The sequence below is a fragment of the Perognathus longimembris genome, chromosome 26, assembly GCF_023159225.1.
Source record: "Perognathus longimembris pacificus isolate PPM17 chromosome 26, ASM2315922v1, whole genome shotgun sequence".
Lineage (NCBI taxonomy): Eukaryota > Metazoa > Chordata > Mammalia > Rodentia > Heteromyidae > Perognathus > Perognathus longimembris.
In genome coordinates, this window is record NC_063186.1 from 8,822,964 (window position 1) to 8,847,381 (window position 24,418).

At 47.8% G+C, this 24,418-nt stretch overlaps 1 protein-coding gene across 2 annotated transcripts; it reads left to right on the forward strand.

Moving 5' to 3' along the window:
* Positions 1-1,519: 1,519 nt before the first annotated feature.
* Positions 1,520-23,223, forward strand: Ip6k1 (inositol hexakisphosphate kinase 1). Of its 2 annotated transcripts, XM_048334842.1 has the most exons (7): positions 1,520-1,703; positions 15,319-15,668; positions 15,842-16,052; positions 17,762-17,854; positions 17,941-18,122; positions 20,031-20,206; positions 20,903-23,223. In XM_048334842.1, exons 2-7 carry the CDS (start codon positions 15,446-15,448, stop codon positions 21,410-21,412), a joined length of 1,395 nt encoding a protein of 464 aa, XP_048190799.1. In that variant the 5' UTR covers positions 1,520-1,703; positions 15,319-15,445; the 3' UTR covers positions 21,413-23,223. The 2 variants fall into 2 exon arrangements, with proteins under 2 accessions (XP_048190799.1, XP_048190800.1); XM_048334843.1 differs by lacking the exon at positions 17,762-17,854.
* Positions 23,224-24,418: the final 1,195 nt, after the last annotated feature.

Here is a 24,418-nt window from a genome sequence, read left to right on the forward strand (position 1 = left end):
TCCTGATCTCTTTCTTTCTGATTCCTTAGCTCTCGGCTCTCCCCGTGTTGATGGAGCTATTACATATAGTCAGGTGGCTTACAGCAACTGGTCAGAGGTCCCGTCTGACTGTGAGCATTCCATGCCTGGTCTAGTCAAGTTCAGGTTGTCAGCCCTCAGGAGGACTTGCTGCCTGGTTGAAGGTTGCCCTTAGCATGCTATCCTTGTTATCTCACATCTCAAGTCTTTACTCTTGGTTAGATCTGTGGGGCCCGAGTCCTCTCAGAGCAGTGGAACTTCCCTTCCTGAACTAGTTAATGGTCTTCTAGGCTCAGGAGGAAATGGAGTGCCCTCTGAGGCAAAACACAAACAAACAAAAAACCACATTTTTTTTTTTTCCTTTGCAAGGGTCTCATATAGTCCAGGTAGTTGGTCTTGAACTTCACATCCTCCTGCCTCAGCCTTCCTAGTGAGGGAAAAAAAACAAAAACCCAAACCTCCTAATGGTGCTATCACTAAAACTAGTATTACAGTAGGCTTCAAGTTGAACCACCTTGAAAAGTGCCTGTGGGTAGATATTAGCCTGTTCTAAGGGCTCGTTAAGTCGACATCTCTGAGAGGCTCAGCTTTTATTGCTGTTTTATAGGTGAGGAAATCCACAATCGAGAGGTTAAGCCTCGGAATTCTCAAAAGAGTTAGCAGGGGCATTTGGATGTGAGCTCAGAACAAGGATGATCATCTTCTCGACATTCAATCCCCTTTGGGAGCAGGTCACGGGAGTTCAGGGCAATAGATGCCATGACAGAAACTCAGGGCACCATACTTTGGGGGGCAGAGACAAGGGAGAGTCAGGTGTGGGCCAGGGTTTGTGCTGACGACTTGGTCCCCTGGCAGGCCAAGCATGGGCCAAGGGCCCGAGGCTGCTGTGGCACTATACAGAAGGCCGCAGTCAGGGGCGGAAGGCGGCAAGGGAGAGGCTCTTGGCCTGCTGGAGCTAGTAAGGAGTGAGTTCGAGACCCTGTACCTCCACTTCCACAGGCTGGGTGACCTTGGGCCAGGCCTCCCATCTCCGCACCCCAGTTTCCTCATCAATGAATGGGGGGGAGGGGGAAAGGGGAGGTCCACCCCGCCATGGGTGAGCGACAAATTAAGTAAACATCACCCTGCTGGCTAAGTGCGCGCGCGCGCGCGAGCGAGACAGGACGTTGCGGGCCGAGCACCAGGGGGCTGCGCAGACCCACGAAGCCAAGGGCGCGCGGGCCTGCGTGTAACCAAGCAGAAGCTGCGCCGCCGCCGCCCCGCAGACTCCTAGAACGCGGCGCATGCGCCAACGCGTGCCGTCACAGTCACGTGCCCCGGGCATTCGGCACGGGGCGTGAGAGGCCGGCTCTGACTGACAGGCCAGCTGACCCGTCAGTGGGAAGCAGCCCTCCAGGATTCGGAAGGAGAAGCTGTTGATTGGGGAGCACCTCCGTGAGGGGCGGGTTCTCTGCCGTCCTGGTTACTATGACGCCCGGTCCCCGCCCCCTCGGCTGGCCGCCATCTTGTTGTTGATCTGTACCCAGTGGGCAGCGCCGGGAGCTGGACCGAGCGGCCGCTGCGGGGCCGCTATTGCGGGGGCTCAGCCACCTGCGCTGCCTGCCAGGGGGCGGGCCGAAACCTGGAGGCCCGGGGGGCCCAGCTCCCGTGGGGAGCCTTGGGCACCCGCTGCCCGGGCCCGGTCGGTGAGTGACAGGAGAGCCGGGGACCCCGAAAGACCCGCCCGACGCCCGCGGGGCGGGTGGCGGCGGGCGCGGGGTGGAAGTGGGCGCGCGCGCGCGGGGCCGGCGCTTAGGCCCGGCATCGCCGGAACATCCCTCGAGCGATGCTGGTACCGAGGCCGGCAGGGCAGCCTGGGTGCAGGTCGGAGAGCTCCCGTGCCCCCCAGGGCCGGCCCGGCTCGAGAGGTAGCGGGAAAACCGCTTTTCTCCCATTGAAATCCCTGCGCCTCCTCCCCCCCCCACCCCGTTTTCCCGGGTTAGCCCGGGGGGGAGGGGGGGAGGTGTCTGCCCCAAGGTGGGGAGATAACGCTTATCCTGTTCCTTAGCTGTCTTTCCGGAGTCATCCTCAGGCCGCTAGGGACTAAGATTAGACCCCACAGGCCCGAGCCTCTGGGAACCAGACGGGCTGGGGTCGCGGGCCTTCCATGCAGCTTGAAGACCCTTTTGGTTCCTTCTTCCCGAGACCTCCCCGCCCCCCCCTTCCCCTTCGGTGGAGCACTTTGTTTCCTCTTGTAGAGTCCGGCTAAGTGTCCATCATACTAGAAATTTTTATTCTTTCATTGATTATTTTATTTAATTAATTAAAAAAATTTTTTTTGGTGCGTCCTGGAGCCTGAACTCTGGGCCTAGGTGCTGTCCCTGAGCTTTTTTTTTGTGTTCAAACCACTTGAGCCACAGTCCCAACTTTGGGCTTTTTGTTGGTGGTTAATTGGAGATGAGAGTCTCCCCGGCTTTGCTGCCCAGGGCTGGCTTTGAACCTCCATCCTCAGGTCTCAAGCCAGAATTCCAGGAGTGAGCCACCGGCGTCGGGCCATAAAACTGGATTTTTGTTTAGGGGGTTATAATTTATTTGGGCGCTCGACCACCAATTTTAGTGTATTCTGTGTGGGTGTGGGTGTTGGTCCTGGGACTTGAACTGGGGCCTGGGCACTATCCTGAGCTCTTTTGCTCAGGGTTAGCACTCTACTCCTTGAGCCACGGCTCCACTTCCAGCTTTTTTGGGTGGTTAATTGAAGATAAGTGTCAGGGACTTTCCTACCCTGGCTGACATTGAATCACTTTCCTTTTCCTTAGAGCTCAACCTCCTAAGTAGCTAGGATTACAAGTGCAAACCCACACAAGGTATTATTTAAGAGAGTAGTAACTATGATGATAACTGGACTAATTTGATCTCTTCTAATACACTCTAGGAGTGTAATAGAATCAGGGGGAGGGGATACTTGTTTTGGCTGTGGATGGTCTTGAACTGACAAATTAATTTTCTTTGGGGGGTGGGGGGAGTGCACCAGTTCTAGGGCTTGAACTCGGCCTGGCAGCTGTCCCTGAGGTTCCCCCCCCCCCCCCCCCCCTTCAAGGCTAGTGTTCTGCCACTTGAGCCACAGCTCCACTTGCTGTTTTTTGGTGGTTCATTGAAGATAAGAATTTCAAGGACTGTCCTACATGGGTTGGCTTTGAGCTTCAATCCTCAGATCTCAGCCTTCTAAATAGCTAGGATTACGGGTAGGAATGAACTACTGGCACCTGGCTGATTAACTTTTAGCAATACGAAGTGTGTAAAAACAGAGATGAGGCCTCTTTCCTTCAAGAGGTGGGTGGTGGAGGTCCTAGGTACAGTATGCAGCTAGAAGGGATTCTTCTTAGAGCTCCAAAACACATCTTTTACCTGGTCCCTCTGCATCTTCACACAAGCATCTTGTGTATCATACAAACCTGCGTGTAATGACTGAGAGGTCAAACAACAAACAGATTGTTCTTTTCAGTTAGGGTTGTGTCACCTCTGAATGTTTAAGTTTAAAAGAAACCAACTCCTTGTTTTGAAGGTTCCTTTGGAAAGTAGATGCTGAAACCAGAAGAGGCAGGTGGCTTGTTATACTGTTAGCCTGATACAATGCTTAAGAGAACTCGTGTGATCTTTATTTCATTGCCCTTCATCAAGGCCATTTTCCCCCCCAAATCTTTAAAAAATATATTATTTTGCAGTACTTTTCTATTTTGGGGGGGAGGGAGGCAGTGGGGGGGGGGGGAGAGGGCAGGATAGGGGGATGGGGTCAGTCCAAGGGTTTGAACTCGGGGCCTGAACATTGTTCTTGACAATGCTCTAGGCTAACAACACTACCACTTGAGCCACAGCTCCTTCTTCAGCAGTTAATTGAAGATAAGAGTAGCGTTAGGGTGGTTAATTGTAGGTAAGATTTTCATGGACCTTCCTGTCGCAGCTGGCTTAGAACTGCAAACCGTAGATCTCAGCATCAGTACCTAGTGTAGTACTTTTTTTTTTTTTTTTTAAATCTTTAGTGAAGTTTGACCTAAGTAAGATAGTTCCCTTGGGTAATCCTTGGGGGGTGGGGGGTGGGGGGTGGAGATGAATGTTAGGAACTTCTCAAAATTATCCTAAACCAACCCTTCCTGCTTTTTTTGTTCTTTCAAGAAGTTATGGTAGCTGTTTTTGTTAAAGTAGTAGTAACTCAAGTTACAGCCCTGTTTTGTTTTGTTTGCCAGTCCTAAGGCTTTAACTCAGGGCCTGAACACTGTCCCTGGCTTCTCTGCTCAAGGCTAACACTCTGCCACTTGAGCCACAGTGCCACTTACTGGCTTTTTTTGTTTATGTAGTGCTAAGGAATCAAACCCAGTGCTTCATGCATGTGAGGCAAACACTCTACCACTAAGCCACATTCCCAGCCCTAGAGCCGTCTTTTAGATTTCTTGTTTTGTTTTATTTTTTTGCCAGTCCTGGGGCTTGGATTCAGGGCCTGAACATTGTCCCTGGCTTCTTTTTGCTCAAGGCTAGCACTCTGCCACTTGAGCCAGAGTGTCACTTCTGGCCTTTTCTTTTTCTTTTTCTTTTTTTTTTTTTTTTTGCTAGTCCTGGGCCTTGGCCACTTCTGGCCGTTTTCTGTATATGTGGTGCTGAGGAATTGAACCCAGGGCTTCATGTATATGAGGCAAGCACTCTTGCCACTAGGCCACATTCCCAGCCCCTGTTTTGGATTTCTTTAAAATACAAAAAGTGAAGAAAAAAAATAGTCTGTCCTTAGTCAAGTTCTCAGCAATTGATTTGGCAAGCAATTTTAGAAAATTTAAGGGCCCTTTTAACATCCATACTTGATTTAATCCTATATTAGAACTACTGTCCCAGGGAAATCAAAATACCCAGGAACTTTATTATCTTTGCTTAATGCTTTCACTACCTCATGAATGTTTATGAGTAGTTAATTATGTTTAAACAGTTACTCAAAGGCATTTAATAATAACACTTATGCACTGAGTATTTTTAAGTGCAAATGAATGAGACTTGTTATAGTAGTAGGCCACTTTATTTTTGCAGAATTCACTTGTACACTTCACTTTTGATTTTTGAGGCAAGATCTCACAGTTTGATCAAAGGAAATGTAGGAGTTTGTTAGAATTGGAAACAAAACTTTTGTTTTTGTTGTTATGCATTGCAGGCTGGTCTGGAACTTGCTGTATATCCCAGGCAGACCTCAACTCAGATCCTCCTGCCTCTGCATCTAGAATGTGAGAATTATAGGTGTTACAGGTGTTAATCACCTGGTATAGCTTAGTACTTTTGACTATTATGGGCAACAAGTAGAAACTCCACAGACATGGAGATCCTACCTGAAGTCAGGAACTTGTGTAGGGTTGTGGAATGAGAACTGGTATCCATTATAATGTGACATTCAAGCCCAGCTAGCTTAAACCCTCTTCCCCAGGCAGTAGCACTTCCGGTTCTGTCTGTTGATGTGGTACTGAGGAATCGAACCCATGGCTTCATGCACGCTAGGCAAGTGCTCTACCACTAAGCCACATTCCCAGCCCTCCCCAGACTTTTTATCTCACTCCTCCATAACCATTCCATTCTTATTCTCTCCCCATGACCTTTGTCCCTGTTTGGGATGCCCTGTACCTTTACTTTCCTTTATCCAGAGTCCATATTAGGTGCTACCTATCTTCATTGCAAAGCACTTAGAATGTTCCAGTCTCTAGGATATTCTGTTCCCTCTAAACTAATAACGCAAAGCATTGTGGCCCTTAGACAACAAAATAATAGTATGCGTTCTATTTTTTTTTCTTTTTTTAGCCAGTGTATTGCTATATAATTCAAGCTGGCCTCTTTATCTTTCTCCCTCAGCCTCCCAAGTGCTGAGATTACAGACAAGTGTCTCCACGCTTGGCTTCTTCCTTTCCTCCTTTTAGAAATTGCAATACAAGGGATTTCATTGTGATATTGTTACACACATGTATACAGTGTTCACAATTTCTCTTGAAGTATAGTTTTTGGCTAAAGTAGTGCACTTCTACATCCCAGCTACTTAGAAAATGGAGATGAGTATGATCTCAGTTGAGAACTTATTTCAACAAAAAGCCAGTCATGGTGGCACAGTTCTTGTTCTTTTTTCTGATAGGGCCTAATCTCTTTTGGTATCTTTAAAAAAAAAATTTTTTTTTTCTTCTGGTCCTAGGGCTTGAACTCAGGGACTGAATGATGTCCCTGAGCCTCTTTGTACTCAAGACTAGCGCTCTACCACTTGAACCATGACGTCACTTCCGGCTTTTTCTGAGTAATTTATTGGAGATAAGAATCTCACTTTCCTGCCTACGATGGCTTCGAACCATGATCCTCAGGTCTCAGCCTCCTGAGTAGCTGAAATTACAAGGTGTGAGTCACCAGCACCTGGCTCTCATACTGTGTCTTATGTCTTCAAGATGTAAGATATAGTCCCTTGTCAGATATGATATGTCTGAGTTGGAAACATCTGTAATCAAACAGGGAAATGGTTGAGTGGACAAGTAGAATGTAGATTTCGCAGTTTCTCCCTCTTTTGCCTGACTCTAGTGCCTATAGAGGGAGGCCCATCCTCAGCACTGCAGAATAGAAGCAAGACTTGCTCTAAAGGCAGAACTAGGGCCTAAAAACAAAATAAAATTTGGGCTGTGTGGTCCACTTTTCTTCCCTGCTAAAATAGCCAGTTTGACTCTGACAAATTAAATGAGCTTGACATTGAGTACTAATATTCTGAGAGCCTCATCTTGATTGGGCTTGTGTAAATGGAGTTATTTACTTCTTTCCCTCATGTTTTCTGCTGCCCTGACACTGTTAAGGAGCAGTGATAGGTGGATCTGGGGAAAGAGTACATAGTAGTCTGTCTGGCTTGGAGCAAGAAAATGAACAGGTGTTTTGTGTGTCAGTGGCACTGAGTGAATCTGCCTTTCACTGATTATTTGTGTTTATCCTTTTTTTTTTTTTAATAGTGCTGGGATTTGAAATCAGAGCATCATACTTACTAACTAGATGCTCTATTACCTGAGCCACTCCCCCAGTTCTCCCAGTCTTGTTTGCTTTATTTTACAAATAGGATTTCACTTGCTTCTTGGGTCTGAGACCAAGACTTGAACTCCGTACCTGATGCTTTTACTCATTGGTTAGTTCTCTACCAACTGCGCCATGCCTGCCACCTCTAGGGTCTCATTTTTTTGTCTAAAGGTCACAAACATAATCCTCTTGTTTATGCTTCCCATGCATGCTAGGCAAATGCTCTTAAGCCACATTCCCAGCCCCCATGGTGCCTTCTTTTTTTTTTTTTTTTTTGCCAGTCCTGGGCCTTGGACTCAGGGCCTGACTTCTTTTTGCTCAAAGCTAGCACTCTGCCACTTGAGCCACAGCGCCACTTCTGGCCATTTTCTGTATATGTGATGCTGGGGAATTGAACCCAGGGCTTCATGTATAGGAGGCAAGCACTCTTGCCACTAGGCCATATTCCCAGCCCCCATGGTGCCTTCTTAACCAAATCACACAGTTATGTCACTTTTGCCTCCTCCATCCCTTATTTCCTCCTCTTTACCTCCCTCTCCTTCCTTTCCCTCTCTTCTCCATATCCTTGGGCTTAGTAGACAAACACTCTACACCTGGGTCTCAAGTTGTCTTCTTACTTACATCAAGCTTCAGAGTAGCTGGGGAAACAGGCATGCTCTACCATGCTTGCTGTCATATTTTTCACTTTATCCTGTATTCAGGGGAAGAAGGTACTACTTAGGAAGTGAAAAAATGTCAAAAATTTGAAACAGTTTAAAAGTAGGCTGGGTGCTATTAGTTCATGCCTATAATCCTAGCCACTTAGGAGGCTGAGATCTAAGGATCACACTATGAAGCCATCCTGAGCAGAAAAATCCATGAGAGGGCTGGGAATGTGGCTTAGTGGTAGTGTTTGCCTGGCATGCATGAAGCCCTGGGTTCAATTCCTCAGCACCACATACACAGAAAAAGCCAGAAGTGGTGCTGTGGCTCAAGTGGTAGAGTGCTAGCCTTGAACAAAAAGAAGCTCAGAGACAGTGCCCAGACCCTGAGTTCAAGCCCCAGGACTGGCAAAGAAGAAAAGAAAAAGAAAAATCCATGAGACTCCTATCTCCACTTAACCAGCAAAAAGCCAGAAGTGGAGGTGGCTCAGGTGCTAGAGCACTGAGTTCAAGACCTGATAACAGCACATGCACATACTCACGCATAAGTTCCTTGAATGTTTTATATACATTTTAAAGTTAATTTAGTAGTTTCTGGAAAGAAGTCTGCTGGCATTGAGATTCCACTGAATCTATGTTTTTGGAGGAAATTGACAATTTAGCAATCCACCACACAGCTTCTTGTGATTTTTATTTATTTATTTTTGTCACTCGTGGGGCTTGAACTCTGGGCCTTGCCACTGTCCCTGAGCTCTTCAGCTCAAGGCTAACACTTTACCACTTGAGATAAGAGTCCCACAGACTTTCCTTGGGTAGGCTGCCTTTAACCATGATCCTCAGATCGCAGCTTCCCGAGTAGTTAGAATTACAGGCATGAGTCACTGGCTCCTGGCACTTGGGAAGATTTTTGATAACACATTCTCTTTTTATATATGTGATGCTGGAGATTTTTGTTGTTCTAAATTAGTAACCATTAATATGTGTGTATGTATTAATATATTTGTATATATTGTGTGGATGGGATTTCATTGTGACATTTCCACACATTTACAATATAATCCAATAAAATTCACCCCTTTTATTGCTCTTCTTTTTTGGGGGAAATTAAAATGAGACCCCAAGATGAAATAAAAAATCAATGTGAATGATTAGCGCTTTGACTTCAACTTTCCTGAGTATAAAAGATTTTATTTTCATATCTTACCTTTTTTATGGTAGGATATATATGAAAATCACTAATATAATGTAGTAAATTTTTTTTTTTTTTTTGGCCAGTCCTGGGGCTTGGACTCAGGGCCTGAGCACTGTCCCTAGCTTCTTTTTGCTCAAGGCTAGCACTCTGCCACTTGAGTCACAGCGCCCCAGCCCCATGATGAACTCTTTATACAACTAATATATGCTAATAAAAATTGTTTAAAATAATTTACTACAGGGGCTGGGGATATGGCCTAGTGGCAAGAGTGCTTGCCTCGTATACATGAATCCCTGGGTTCGATTCCCCAGCACCACGTATACAGAAAACGTCCAGAAGTGGCGCAGTGGCTCAAGTGGCAGAGTGCTAGCCTTGAGCAAAAAGAAGCCAGGGACAGTGCTCAGGACCTGAGTCAAAGGCCCAGGACTGGCAAAAAAAAAAAATTAAAAAGAGTTCATCATGACATTTCCATATGTGCATGTTACATCCAAAACTCTCCTCTAGCTGTCTCCTTTGCTCCCCTCACCTCTGGTAAAAGAATTTTATGTTTCATTGTTCTGTTTTCATATTTGCAAACAAACTGCTTTGACCATATTCATCCTCATTCACCCTTTCTGTTTGAAAGTAAAACTGTGTCTGTGGAGAGTTATTGTGCTCCCTCCTCCATTGATACCCTTTTCACAGAGCTGGTTTTACTTGCTTGTCATTTTTTTAGTATGTATTAGTTGTACCAAGGGGTTTTCACTATGGTGTTTTACATACATATATTTATGTTTTACTAGTAGGACATACATGAAAATCATGAGTGTATAAGATAGCAGTACAGGTATAAACCCAGTGTATAGATAATTGAAATTAGTGTAAGTGTTCTGCTCTGAAATGGAACAGCAGATTTTATTCAAAAGCTATATGATGAGGAAACATCCCTGGTAAGGAGGTGTGCACAGCAGTCTCCCAGTCCTTTTATTTATTTATTTTTCCAGTCCTTTTAGAGTTTGTTTTCTTCAATCTTCTCAGCTTACTCTCCTACCTAGCTCAGCTACATAGTTTAGTAAAGTAGGATCAAGGCGGGGAAAGTAGGCCTGGTACTGTTCCTTCATGTCTTCCAGTTGTATAGAAGCTTTTCTCTTTAGCTTTTGTCCTCAGTAGGATTGGTGGCAGTTTAGACATGTTCTATGTGTTTGTGTTTATTTCAGAAGCATTTCTTGCATTCACCTAATGCTTCCCAGATTTGACCATTCTTAGATTCAGTTGTGAGTGGTTAAGGCAAGACTTGACTGATTCCATGACACCTTACCTCACGAGTTAGTCACAGCCCAGTTATTCCTGCGGGTCATGCTTAGCATAATTGTGAGCACAGACTGATATATTTAACTTTAAAAGAGGCAATAGTGCTAGATTTATGAAACCTGTTTTTATGAGATCTTGAAGAAATTAGCAAATTTCCTGTGAAATGTGAAGGTATCAAGGATTCTTTACTATTCAAAAAAATTGCAAAAACAAAAGAGCTACACAAACCAAGACTTACGAAGGAAAAATATCTCCTATAAAAAAGACTCAAGGGGGCTGGGAATATGGCCTAGTGGCAAGAGTGCTTGCCTCGTATACATGAAGCCCTGGGTTTGATTCCTCAGTACCACATAAACAGAAAAGGCCAGAAGTGGCATTGTGGCTCAAGTGGCTGAGTGCTAGCCTTGAGCAAAAAGAAGCTAGGGACAGTGCTCAGGCCCTGAGTCCAAGCCCCAGGACTGACAAACAAACAAACAAAAAAAAAGACTCAAGTGATGAATGATGGCCATAGAATTTGGGATTCTAACTAAGCCTCATAGACTACATGCCTACTGCTCTTCAGTTTGTCTATGCTTGCCTGACTAAAGAATATTGTGACCAGATATATTCTTGGAATTGCTGTGGAGACAGTGACTTTGTTTGGCCACCAGAGCTGATTCTGATTTCTACTCTTGGTTTGCCAGGACTTTTTATTAATTGCCATTTTCAAGACTTTCTGTGTTAAAGAAGTAAAAGCCAAAAAGCTTCATACTTTGCTTTGTCTAAATTAACTTGGGCTTTCATCTGGCTCATTGAATATTGTTTTTTTTGGCCAGTCCTGGGCCTTGGACTCAGGGCCTGAGCACTGTCCCTGGCTTCTTCCCGCTCAAGGCTAGCACTCTGCCACTTGAGCCACAGCGCCGCTTCTGGCCGTTTTCTGTATATGTGGTGCTGGGGAATCGAACCTAGGGCCTCGTGTATCCGAGGCAGGCACTCTTGCCACTAGGCTATATCCCCAGCCCTCATTGAATATTGTTGAGATTATTTGTGTCTGCCTAATTTTTCTCCCTTTTGTTTCTCTTTTATATCTTTGATTAGAAAATCATCTTCATAAGTTCTTTTTTCTTGCATATTTTAAGCTTTTATTGTTGGTATTCTTATCTAGGTGCATTTAATTATGTGTTTCTTATATCAGTTTTTTTCCCAAAAAAATTTTTTTTTTTTTGGCCAGTCCTGGGGCTTGGACACAGGGCCTGAGCACTGTCCCTAGCTTCTTTTTGCTCAAGGCTAGCACTCAGCCACTTGAGCCACAGTGCCACTTCTGGCCTTTTCTGTTTATGTGGTACTGAGGAATCAAACCCAGGGCTTCGTGTATACGAGGCAAGCACTCTTGCCACTAGGCCATATTCCCAGCCCCCTTGAGTCTTTTTTATAGGAGATATTTTTCCTTCGTAAGTCTTGGTTTGTGTAGCTCTTTTGTTTTTGCAATTTTTTTTCTTTTTTTTTTTTTTTTTGGCCAGTCCTGGGCCTTGGACTCAGGGCCTGAGCACTGTCCCTGGCTTCTTCCCGCTCAAGGCTAGCACTCTGCCACTTGAGCCACAGCACCGCTTCTGGCTGTTTTCTGTATATGTGGTGCTGGGGAGTCGAACCTAGGGCCTCGTGTATCCGAGGCAGGCACTCTTGCCACTAGGCTATATCCCCAGCCCTGTTTTTGCAATTTTTTTGAATAGTAAAGAATCCTTGATACCTTCACTCTGCCACTTGAGCCACAGCGCCACCTCTGGCCATTTTCTGTATATGTGGTGCTGGGGAATTGAACCCAGGGCCTCATGTATACGAGGCAAGCACTCTTGCCACTAGGCCATATCCCCAGCCCCCCAAATATTTTTTGAGAGTCAAAAGAAATATTCTCTTTATTTACTGAGTTGAAATTCTGTCACGTGATCAACATTCTTTATAAAGCCACATTACCTCTGTGTTCTGATTTTAGTAGGTCTAGATTGGAAGGTTATTAACTTTTGGCTTAAAATCTAATATTTTAAAAAAAAAGAAAACATAGCTGAGCACCCGTGTCTCATGTCTGTAATCCTGACTACTCAGGAGGCTGAGATCTGAGGATCGTGGTTCTAAGCTAGACCCAGCAGGAAATTGTGACACTCTTATCTCTAGTTAACCACCAAAACAAACAAATAAAAACAAACCCAAAAAACAAAACCCAAGTGGATCTGTGACTCTGAGTTTTAAAGTCCCAGGACACACACACACATCTGTAAACATTTTTAAAGATATTACATACCCATCCTCTTTCTGGGATGTGTGCAGGTCTAGGGTTGGCTTTTCTGCTCAAGATTGGTACTATATCACTTGAGCTAAGCCTCCACTCCAGCAGCTTTTTTGCTGGTTAATTGCAGATAAGTCTGGACTTTTCTATCCGGGTTTAAAATTTCAATCCTACCTCTCAGCCTCTTGAGTAGCTAGGATTATAAACGTGTGCCACCAGCATCCAGCTCTTTTATTTATTAGTGCTTTTATAAAAACACAAAGGAATGGCTTCTGGCCCTTAGTATCTTGAGCGGAGAAGTTGGGAGAATGTCCTTAGCTTCAGCTGCCTGGGATCCTTCTGCTCTACCTGGATAGGAATCGTGGGTTGAAGAGGAGAAGCTCCTGGAGCTGTTCTGGGCCCTCAGCATGTTGGTGTAATCCTTAGTAAGTAGCACTAGAGGATGACAGTGGACAGCAGTAGGTGGTGACCTTTAGCTTTGGTGAAGGTCCTGGGTGGTAACCTTCTGTTAAAGGTGTTACAGCTGGGCTGGGAAGGTGGCTCAGTGGTAGAGTGCTTGCCTAGCATGCATGATGTCCTGGATTTGATTCCTCAGCACCACATCCACAGAAAAAGCCAGAAGTGGTGCTTTGGCTCAAATGATGGAGGGCTAGCCTTGAGCAAAAAGAAGCTCAGGGACAGTGCTCAGGCCCTGAGTTCAAGCCCCAGGACTGGCCAAAAAACAAAACAAAAAAGGGTTAGAGTTTTTGCACCTCAGGACACCTGGCTTTGGAAGCCTTGTGTTCAAGCTCTCTTCCTGTGCCCAGGTCTAGAGTTCCTTCTTTTTGGCTCTCTAGCCTTTTCTTCTGACTTTCTTCAGCCTCAGCCTCAGGTCTCCTTTTCTGTCTCCTTTGACGGTTCCTCTTTGTGTCTGTCCTTTGTGCCTCCCGTTGCTCCTCCTGTGGCTCTGGGAGGGGTGTGGTCACCGTTGTGCCAGTGCTCTGCCGCTGCCCTCCCCGTCAGCTCCCCACTCAGCTGCCCACACAGCCCCGCTGCCTTGGCCACCGTTGCTGTCTCCACCACAGCTCTACTCGTGAAGGAAATTAAAATAGACAAAGACCATGAAAGAAAAGGTTTCTTACAGGACTAAATTTTACAACACCGGTGGTTGGGGGAGTGGAACAGCATAGGAAGGGTGTCTTTTGGCTGACTCACATAGTGAGGGGAACCAGCCTGCTTATATTATAGCCAGAAAAGGGGGTGTGGCAAGGTTGTCTCCATCAATTCTGACCATCCCCTCACGCAGATGAAGGACTGTTTGTATCAGTCATGGCAGTCTGTTATACATCAGTCACCGACCTTCCCACTGCAGCACCAGTGGGAGGGCTGCTGCTTTGGCCTGGGTGGAGATGGCTGCAGAATCCTTAGAGTTTGCTGTCTCGTGAAGGTAGAATCTATGGTGCCTTGGGAACAGGAGTTGTGCTGCTTCAGGTAGCTCCTCAAGGTGTTAGTGGAGTGCTCATGGAAGTGATGCTGGCTTGAGGCAGTCCGGCTGGCTGCTTGCTGATAGTGCCTTACTCAAGGCAGCTGGGACACCAAAAAAGGGGCTAACAGCTGCCAGGGAAATGACTCTTCTCAGTCCTCAACATCTTAGCGTATTTACAGAAAAACTGAATAAAAGCTGGGTGCTGGTGGCTCACCCTTGTAATCGTAGCTACTCAGGAGGCTGAGATCTGAGGATCGTGGTTCAAAGCCAGCCTGTGCAGGCTCTTACTTCCAATCAACCACCTAAAAAAATAGAAGTGGAGCTGTGGCTCAAAGTGGTAGAATGCTAGCCTTGAGCACAAAATCTCAGGAATAGTGCCCATACCCTGAATTCAAGCCCTGCAACTGAGTTAAAAAAAAACAAACCCCAAAACCCTAAGTAAATAAAAAGATGCTTATATACTAAAGGCTTAACATTAACAATATTTAACAGCTTATCCTGCCCCAGAGCCTCAGGTAGAGATGGATCCCTACCATCTGATTTGTCAGATCTGAGTTCTCAGACAATAATCCTTCCCTTGAATCCGGAGAGATTTGAGCAAGAAAAAAAGATCTATTTCAGTTTGGGAATTGGAAGTAAACTGGGATAATTGGCCTTTTTATCTCTTTTTTCCTATCCATTCTTTTACTTGCCAATAACCTCAACATGCCCATAGCTATCTCTTTTTTTTTTTTTTTTTGACAGTACTAGTGTTTGAACTCACATCCTCTTGCACTTGCTAGACAGCTGCTTTTCCTCTGGTCCACACCTCCAGGTTACTTTGGAGATAGGCTCATGCCTGGATTGTGATCCATGTATCCACTATATGTAGCTGGCATGGAATGCACACCACCATGCCCCGCTCTCGGTTGAGAAGAGATCTATGAATGCTCCATCTTTCACTCTCTGCCTCCCAAGCAGCTAGGATTTTAGGTAGGCCTTCCAGATAACTGGCTTTTTAATAGCTTTAACATTATAGCTCTTAAATCCTTGGAGCACTTGGAAGTGATCTGAGCACTAGGACATGTGTGCACTAGAAGATGGCTGGAGGAGATCAAAGTTCAAAGTTGTATCATTCAGCAGAAATTTACCAATGTCTCTTGCGTCCCAATGTTGCATGTGCTGGGGATACACTTAGAGCACAGGCTCTGCTCACTTCAGGAACCCCAGGAAACTGACTTTCCCCTCCCAAGACAAGGTTTCACTAGATAGCCTCCCAAATACTGGGCTTATATGTGTGTACCACCATTCCTGGTTTGCCAAATGGCTTATTTTGTGGTACTAGGGTTTGAACTCTCTGCTTGCTAGGAAGGCACTTTACCACTTGGACCATTTCACCAGACATTTCGATTCCTTTTTCCTCTCTCGTTTTCCCTAGGACCAAATACTAAGCTGAGCAAGCTCTGACCATTGGCCTTCCACTCACCAGATCTTCTCCCTAGCTCTCTCTTGGTGGCCCATGTGCTGCATCCTCAGCCGACAGTGTGCAACCGGCCCCCAACGCAATGTGTGTTTGTCAAACCATGGAAGTGGGGCAGTATGGCAAGAACGCAAGTCGGGCCGGAAACCGGGGAGTCCTCCTGGAGCCCTTCATCCACCAGGTGGGCGGACACAGCAGCATGATGCGCTACGACGACCACACTGTGTGCAAGCCCCTCATCTCCCGGGAGCAGCGCTTCTATGAGTCCCTCCCTCCTGAAATGAAGGAGTTCACCCCTGAATACAAAGGTCAGTCCCTCAGCATTTTCATGAGAGTAGCAACTTTGGGCTTTGGGGTTCTTGGCTCAGTTGTCCCGGTTTTGCCATATGACTGTAGACAAAGTGAGTGCTGACAGTCGTCGGCTCCCAGGACACAGTCTGTGTGGAGATCTGTTGACTGGCTGTTTGGTTTTTTTCAACAGGAGTGGTGTCGGTCTGTTTTGAGGGGGACAGTGATGGTTACATCAACTTGGTGGCCTACCCTTATGTGGAGAGTGAGACTGTGGAGCAGGATGACATGCCCGACCGGGAGCAACCTCGGCGCAAACACTCCCGCCGGAGCCTGCACCGCTCAGGCAGTGGCAGTGAGCACAAGGAGGAGAAAGCCAGCCTGCCCCTCGAGACTTCCGAGAGGTGAGAGAGGGGCGGCAGAGCTGCAGGCGCATGTCTGCTTCTGAGGACATAAGCTCTCAGGGGCAGCTGGCTCACCAAAGTACCAAAACAGAACAGTGTAATGCCCCAGAGAATTGAATATCTATTCATTCAATGTACATAGACGTTCTTACCATTAACCTAAGATATGGGTGGGAACAACCCATATCTATGTACTGGTGAATGGATGAAAAAGCGTGCTATGGAATATTCCGTGAAAAAGGAATGGAGTACTGATATCATGCTACAACATGAGCAAATCTTGAAAGCATTAAGTTAAAGGAAGATAGACACAAGACCACATTCTACTGTGTGATTGTTTATATAAAGTAATTAGGAAGCCAGGGGCTGGTGGCCCTTGCCTGTAATCCTAGCTACTCAGGAGACTGAGATCTTAGGATCAGAGTTTAAAGTCATCCCAGTTAAGAAAGTCCAGTGAATGACCAGAAAACTGGAAGTGGCACTGGGGCTCAAAGTAGTAGAGTGCTAGCCTTAAGCAAAAAAACCTCAGAGACGGTGCCCAGACCCTGAGTTCAAGCCCCACAACTGAAAATAAATAGGCAAACCCATAGAGAGAGAGAGCAGATTATTGTTTGCTCTGTTAGTAAAGGATAATTAGGGTTAGTGTAAAAGACAGTGGCTACTAATTACAACAGGGCTTCCTTTTGGAGTGAAAAAGCTATTCCAAAAATTACGAACTTGTGAATATGCATACCGAAGGAAAAAAATCCCACTAAATGGTAAAAAAAAAATTTGAACTAACAATAATAGGCACTTCCAAAACCAAAGTGAAATAAAAATTCTACAATTTTACTCAAAAAAATCTCAGTGACTAAGGTGGTCTACACCTTGTTTGGAGGAAGTTGAATTTGAGGTGCACACTCAGTGCTTGCCTGGCACACATGAAGCCCTAGCTTCCATACCTGTCACAGAAATAAAAAAGCAAACTACAGAGTTGAAATTGGGCATTTTCTTACGTTAGATGTGGTAGTGAGATGAGTCCCTTGGTCCACATAGCCTATCCTAGCTCTCAGAGCTTTTTCAGGGCCTAGGGCATCCTGCTCTTCTCTCTTACACCAGGAAGGGGTCCCTTGTGTCAAGACAGAAAACCCCCCTTCCTGTGTGGGCACTGCTGGAGTCGGGCAGCGCCCGTGAGCTGCAGGCTCGCTCCACACTTTTAGGGCGTGTGGCTTTGCTAGCGGTGTGCTGCTGTAGGCTTACCAGTGTGAAAACCAGCAATTCCAGGGCTGGGAATGTGGCCTAGTGGTAGAGTGCTCACCTCACATACATGAAGCCCTGGGTTCGATTTCCCAGCACCACATATATAGAAAAAGTCAGAAGGGGTGCTGTGGCTCAAGTGGTAGAGTGCTAGCCTGTGCACAGAGAGGTTCAGGGGCAGAACCCAGAGCCTGAGTTCAAGCCCCAGGACTAGCAAAAAGCAAAACAAAACAGAGAGAGAAAGAAAAAGAACTATACCACTGCACCTTGCCTATGTTTAACATTTTGAGGAATTACCAATTTTTTTCTTCACAGTGGCTGCACCATTTTCATTGCATGAGCAGTGTACAAGGGCTCCAGGTTCTTCACATCCTGACAGCCCTCATTCCTGTTTTTCCTTTTGATAGTAGTGGTCCTACTTGATGAAGTGCGATCATCCTCATGCAATTGTATACAAATAATTATTTTTTCAGGCAGTTTTCAGAGATACAAGAGCAGTACTCCAGATTATTGTCTCATGTACCTGAGCCCCTGTGCCACCTATTAGCCGACCCTGAAGGTGGCAGGTGAGCTTGATCTGATCCTCCTCTACCCTGTCCCTGAGGACAACTGGCCTGAGTCCTTTAGTGATGTGTCTGTTCTTCCCCTCTAGCTCCCAGGAGGCAAAGAGTCCGAAGGTGGAGCTACACAGCCACTCTGACGTCCCTTTCCAGATGCTAGATGGCAACAGTGGTCTGAGTTCTGAGAAGATCAGCCATAACCCCTGGAGCCTGCGCTGTCACAAGCAGCAGCTGAGCCGCATGCGCTCTGAGTCCAAGGACCGAAAGCTCTACAGTATCCTTGTCACCTCTCCTTCAGTAGTGCCTCCAGGTCGACGGGTCCTGTGTCGTGGCTGCCTCTGGACCCTGACTGAAGTTGTTCTCTATGTTTAATAGATTTGTCATCTTCTTTATCGTGTGTGTGTGTGTGTGTGTGTGTGTGTGTGTGTGGGGGGGCATTGGGGCTTGAACTCGGGGCCTTGTGACTGGGTTTTTCACTCAAGGCTAGCACCCTTATCACTTGAGCCACATCCCCACTTCCAGCTTTTTGCTGGTTAATTGGTAAAGAGAGTCTCACGGACTTTTCTGCCTAGGCTGGCATCAAACTGGAATTCTCAGTTCTCAGCCTCCTGAGTAGCCAAGTTTACAGGCATGAGCACCAGCCTTTTTCTTGCTTGATTGTTGTAATTTTTAGGTTTTTTTTTTTTTTTCCCCCTTTTGGATATGGTTAAGAATGATGCTTAAGGCTGGGGATATGGCCTAGTGGCAAGAGTGCTTGCCTCGTATACTTGAGGCCCTGGGTTCGATTCCCCAGCACCACATATACAGAAAATGGCCAGAAGTGGCGCTGTGGCTCAGTGGTAGAGTGCTAGCCTTGAACAAAAAAGAAGCCAGGGACAGTGCTCAGGCCCTGAGTCCAAGGCCCAGGACTGGCAAAAAAAAAAAGAATGATGCTTAAAAAAAAAAGAATGATGCTTAAAACTTGGCAGTTTGGAACAGTGCTATTGGGTATGTTTTAAATGGTTGACTGGTTTAAAACCCTGAGAAAATGTCAACATTTAAAGAAATCTTTTGGTGCTTGACATTGAACCCAGAGCCTTCTGCATACTGAACACGTGTTCTAGCACTGAGACATGTCCCACCCCTTTTTTTTCTTTTATTTTTCTGGTATGAGCTTATGGTGCTTCCCAGAGCCTCTGGAGTATTTGGGGTACCTGGAGCACTGTGCCTTACTGCCTTTTCCTCCCCTCCCCATCCTCATTCTCCTCTTCTCCCCGCCCCCCCATTGTCTTCCCACTTCCCTCCCTCCCTCCCTCTTCTCTTTGATAGCTAGGATTTGAACTCATAACCTCACACTTGCTATGCAGATCCTCCACCACTTGAAGCATATCCCCAGCTCTCTGGCTTAGTGATTGAGATAGGGAGTCTTATTCCTAGGCAGGTTTCCAGCCTCTTATCCTCCCAATCTACCTCTCAAAAAGCTAGGATTACAGGCATGAGCCACTGTGCCCAGCTCCAAGATAGGTACTTAAATATAGCATTCTAAAAATTTTAATAGGAATGTTAGAATTTAGTTTCCTTTTTCTTTTTGGTTGGTCATGGGGCTTAAACTCAGGGCCTGGGTGCTGTCCCTGAGCATTTTTGCTGAAGGCTAGGGCTCTACCACTTTAAGCCACGGCTCCACTTCCAGTTTTCTGGTGTTTAGTTGGAGGTAAGAATCTCATAGACTTACCTGCCTGGGCTGGCTTTGAACCATGATCCTCAGATCTCATTCTCCTGAGCAGCTAGGATGACAGGCGTGAGCCATCAACACTTGGCATGATGTACTCATTTTAGTAGTAGTTCTGTAAAGATGTTTCACTCATTTCTTAGGCCTGTATAAAGTTCTGGCTTAAGTAGGGCATTGGTTAACTGATGGCGGCAGGGTGTAACCAGATCTGCCAAATCATCTTTATTGCCTGCAAGGAAGATCTAAACAATAAAAATAAGTTTTAAAAAATCAATAGGGCTGGGTAGTGATGGTTCATGCCAATAATTCTATGTGGTGTGTGTGTGTAATTTTGTTTAACCACAAAATTTGTTTAGAAGTTAAAGCCAGAGTTGTGAGAGTCTATGAGGTAAATAGAATTTGCATTAAACTTCGTTGTGCTTTTCGGGGTGGGCTGTTCAGTGAATTTTGTTGTCATTCTTGACCGTGGCCCAGAATTCCTCCTGCTTGAGAACGTGGTCCACCACTTCAAGTACCCCTGTGTACTGGACTTGAAGATGGGCACTCGGCAGCATGGCGATGATGCATCTGCTGAGAAAGCAGCTCGGCAGATGAGGAAGTGCGAGCAGAGCACGTCTGCTACTCTGGGGGTCAGGGTCTGTGGCATGCAGGTAAGTCACCACCACTTGAAAGCCTAGTGCTGCCACTTGCATGTTTTAGGTCGGGCCCATACCTGCCTGCCACCCATGCCAAGTGTCCTGGCCCCACTCTTCCAGAGGCTCCTCGAGAGGGTGAGTTCCCCACAGGGTGCTGAGCATGTCCTTGTAGATATGATCCCCGAGTCCTGCGGTCTTACCTGTTGACAGGTGCAGATCGCTTGTGAGAGCTTGACATGGGGATATCAGCAGAGTGTTCCTGGTTAGGACTCTAGCGGAAACCAGGCATCCATGGCTCACAACTAATACTAGCTACTCAGGAGGCTGAGATCCAAGGATTGCCACTTGAAGCCAGCCTGGGTAGGAAAGTCTGTGAGACTCTTATCTCCAGTTAACCACCAAAAAAGCTGGAAGTAGAGCTGGCTCAAGTGATAGAGCAAAAAAAGCTAAGAGCACTCAGGCCCTGAATTCAAGCCTAGTACTGGCATGGGGAAAAAAAAAAAAAAAAGCCTAGTACATGAGCCCCAGAACAGCTTAGAGTAGGACTTCAAAGATGAAGGCTGTAGGCTAGTGTTGGCTTTTGCAATTGTGACAGGGAAAACCCAGGGTAAAGGCGGCCTATGCCTGTTCCAGTTGGGGGAGCTGCAGGACCCAGATTGGTCAGAGTACCTTTGAGGTGGTTCTCACCCCGTGTGTCTCCTGGGATTTCAGGTGTACCAGCTGGATACCGGTCATTACCTCTGCAGGAACAAGTACTATGGCCGTGGGCTCTCCATTGAAGGCTTCCGCAATGCCCTCTATCAGTACCTACATAATGGCCTGGACCTGAGACGTGACCTCTTTGAGCCCATCCTGAGCAAACTGCGGGGCCTCAAAGCCGTGCTGGAGCGGCAGGCCTCCTACCGCTTCTACTCCAGTTCTCTGCTCGTCATCTATGATGGCAAGGAGTGCCGATCTGAGCTGCGTCTCAAGCACCCGGACATGGGGCTCTCTGAGGTGGCACCGCTCTGCGGCCCCAGCACCAGCCCCAGCAGCACCAACCCCGAGGCTGGCCTCTCCTCTCCACCCAAGGTGGACGTCCGCATGATTGACTTTGCACACAGCACGTTCAAGGGCTTCCGGGATGACCCCACCGTGCATGATGGGCCAGACAGAGGCTACGTGTTTGGCCTGGAGAATCTCATCAGCATCATGGAGCAGATGCGGGACGAGAATCAGTAGGCCCCGTCCTGGGCTCCCAGGACCCCTTCCTCTCCACCCGCAGGCAGGGACCATTGCTCTGAACTTGCCGTGAGGACACACAGACTTGCTTTTAAAGGGTTATATTTCTCTTTGGTGTAAACTAAAAGAAATGTTTTTAGCTGTAGCCTGGAATCCATATATATAAAGTGAAGGAGGGCGGCACATCGGTCCTCGGCCAGGCTCCTGAGCTCCATGGCTCTGATTGCTGTGTCCAGGCTGACTTAGGAAGGAGGAGGAGCCCCTGGTGGGCTTGGCAGCGGAGACAGGATGCCCTCGGACTTTGGTTCCTCTTACCTAGTCTCTGGGGTTTGTGGTTACAGGGCCCTGCTGAGGATGGGGTGAAGCCCTGGGCTGGCGCAGGGTCCTTTCATTTCTATTTATCCCTTCTTTCCCAGAAGTAGAGGGGGTGGGGAGGCCTATCTCTTGTAGGCTTTCCATTCTCGTGTTGGTGTCAGCTAGCTCTTGAACAGAGGCCCTCGGGATAGCACAGGACTAACTACACAGCTAGACCCCTCGGGTGTGATTTTGGTTTGGGGTTAGATTTATGAAACTGAGCTGAAGCCAACGAATGGCAGAGGGCAAAGCCTGTGGTTCCCTAGCCACCGCCTGGCACGCGAACCCTTTCCTCTGCCCACAGCCCTGGCCAGCCTCCCTCACCAAGCTCTCTTGCCTCACTGACAGGACACAGCTCTATGTTCTGAGGAGAGTTGGTGTCCCAGTAGGTCTCAGGGCCTCTAGGGGCTCTGGCCTAGACAGTATTTTCAGTTCTTGTGCTGTGGATGGGAATCCCCTCCCTCAAGTTTAGGCAGCTGTGCTGCCTATGGATGGGCTGCTGCTCCTGGGGTTCCAAGGGCTGTGGTCCGCTCAGGGTCGTATACTTCCCCAGGCCAAGTTCAGAGCAGGAGCCCTTGGGGGAGCATTCCAGGCCCTGAGCTTGGAAAGGGAGAACTTTAACCTTGTCTGCTTTTAGGACATTGGGCCCTGGTGCAGGTGCCCCAATTCTGCTAATGGGAGCTTTGTCTGATTAATTCTAGTCAGTTTGTTCATTTGTCCACCTGCCAGCCCCCTTGTTGTGGGGAGCCTTCCCTTAGGGTGTAGCCTTGCTTGTTAGTATATATTGATTTCCGTCATGCTTTCCTCGGCAAAATACTCCTGTTTCTGATGTGAGTGAGCTTTTGCCCCTATGCCCTTCCTCAGAAGATGCCACCTTTCTATAAAGTCCTGGTAATAGAGTGAATTGCAGGTGAGGTTTCCCTGCGACTTAGCACCCTTCCTGTGGGTCTGGAGTGTGGCCTTCAGTATTGACAGTGGGGCAGTGAAAATTCAAGGAGTGACCTTGTCCCATGATTCTAGTCATTTTTTGCTGCCAGCCCTTTTGTGACAAAGACCTGCTGTCTGTAACACAGGCAGCAGCCAGTTACACTACACTCAGCCGTTGTCCAGGTTAGCATCCTTTCCTCCAGGCCCAGGGCCACTGTCGTCACTTTGACATGTCCCTGTTTGGGCATTCAAGGTGAGCCTGCCAGCCTGCATCTGTGAGAGGTATTGGTAACTGATGGACAGTTTCTCCAGTCCTTACAGATCCGTCCTTGATGGATTCAGTGTCTTGGACTTGTGACTCCCGTGTCAGTGGTGGGCAGGTTCCCATTGCTTGGGGCTGGGAGGTGCAGCTTTGTCTTTTTGTCTATACTAAGGAAGAGCTACTGCCTTCCCATCCCCCATGGCTGAAACCACAGAATATGGGAGAGAAGCCAGTTGTTATTGACCCAGTCTTACCTGGCAGGATAGAGGATACGTTTGTCTTATCTGCTGGAGAGAGCCTGGGGACATGCTATGCCTCCCTAAAATCGGGGAGCAGATGCTGCCCCCGATTCTGTGCTGCTCATAGAGAAACTATACCCACCTACTCTGCTGTTGGGGTTCACTGTTTTTCCCCAGGACAGGGCCCCACTTCTCAGCACTTTTGATACCTGGTGATCCAGCCTTGTTGATTGGCTGGGCGGTGGCGAATGTGTGTGCGCACGTTTTCCATTCCCGCTCTCCGATCCAGGCCTCAGCCATGTCCCTGCCAGGGCCAGCTTTCCCAGCCCCAGATCGGGACCAAAGTGCACCTCGGGATCATGGGTTGGGGAACCCGGGTCACCCACACAAGTTTTCGGCTGGGCCTCTGCCGACACCAGCCCAGCGTGGGGGGAGCGGGACGGGTGGGTGGTGCTTCAAGGGGAATGGGGACCAGTGTAGCAGCCTGCCAGGGACCCCTAGCGCCGCTCCCGCTCGCTCCTGGCCAAGTGCACGTTTCCTGGATGATCGCATCGAACTTTACAGCTGTACAATTTGGTTATGTTTGTGTGGAAAAACAAAAACATGGAGAGCCCTGGGAAGGACCTGGTCCTTTTGCTTCTCGGGGGAAATGTAAGACCTCGCTCCCTGCGCCTCTTTCCTGGAAGCTAAGCCTGTCCCGCCGTCCATCCCGCGCCCGGAGGCCTGCCCGCGGACACTCCTCGCGGCTCCGGCTGCCTTTCCTCCGGCTCGGGAAGGGGGCCGGGCGGAGCCTCCCCCCTCTCTGTACATCCAGTGCTGCCCGCCCGCTTGTGTCTGAGGTCGTATACGTCAAAATAAAACCGCTAGAAACAGAAGTTTGTTCGGGTTTTTGTGAGAATCCCACAGCTTCCGGACGGGCCGGTTCCGAAGCCCCGGCAGCCCCCGTGAGCCGCCTGCCTGCCGGGGCCGGGCGGCCGGGGCGAGGAGGGCCGGAAGCCGCTGCCCGCAGGAGCAGCTGGCCTCACCCTTGGCGCCAGTTCCGCCTTCGGATCCACCAATGAGCAGCTGACCCGCGGGTTCACCCCCGGTCTCCACGGCAACCCGGAGCGTCCGCGTTTTCATTGGCTACGTCTGCAGCCACGCTGCACTCCGAGATCCGGCGCCGGCGGCTGTGCCACGTAGGCGGCTTCCGATTGGCTTGTCCGGATTACGTCACTGCCCGCG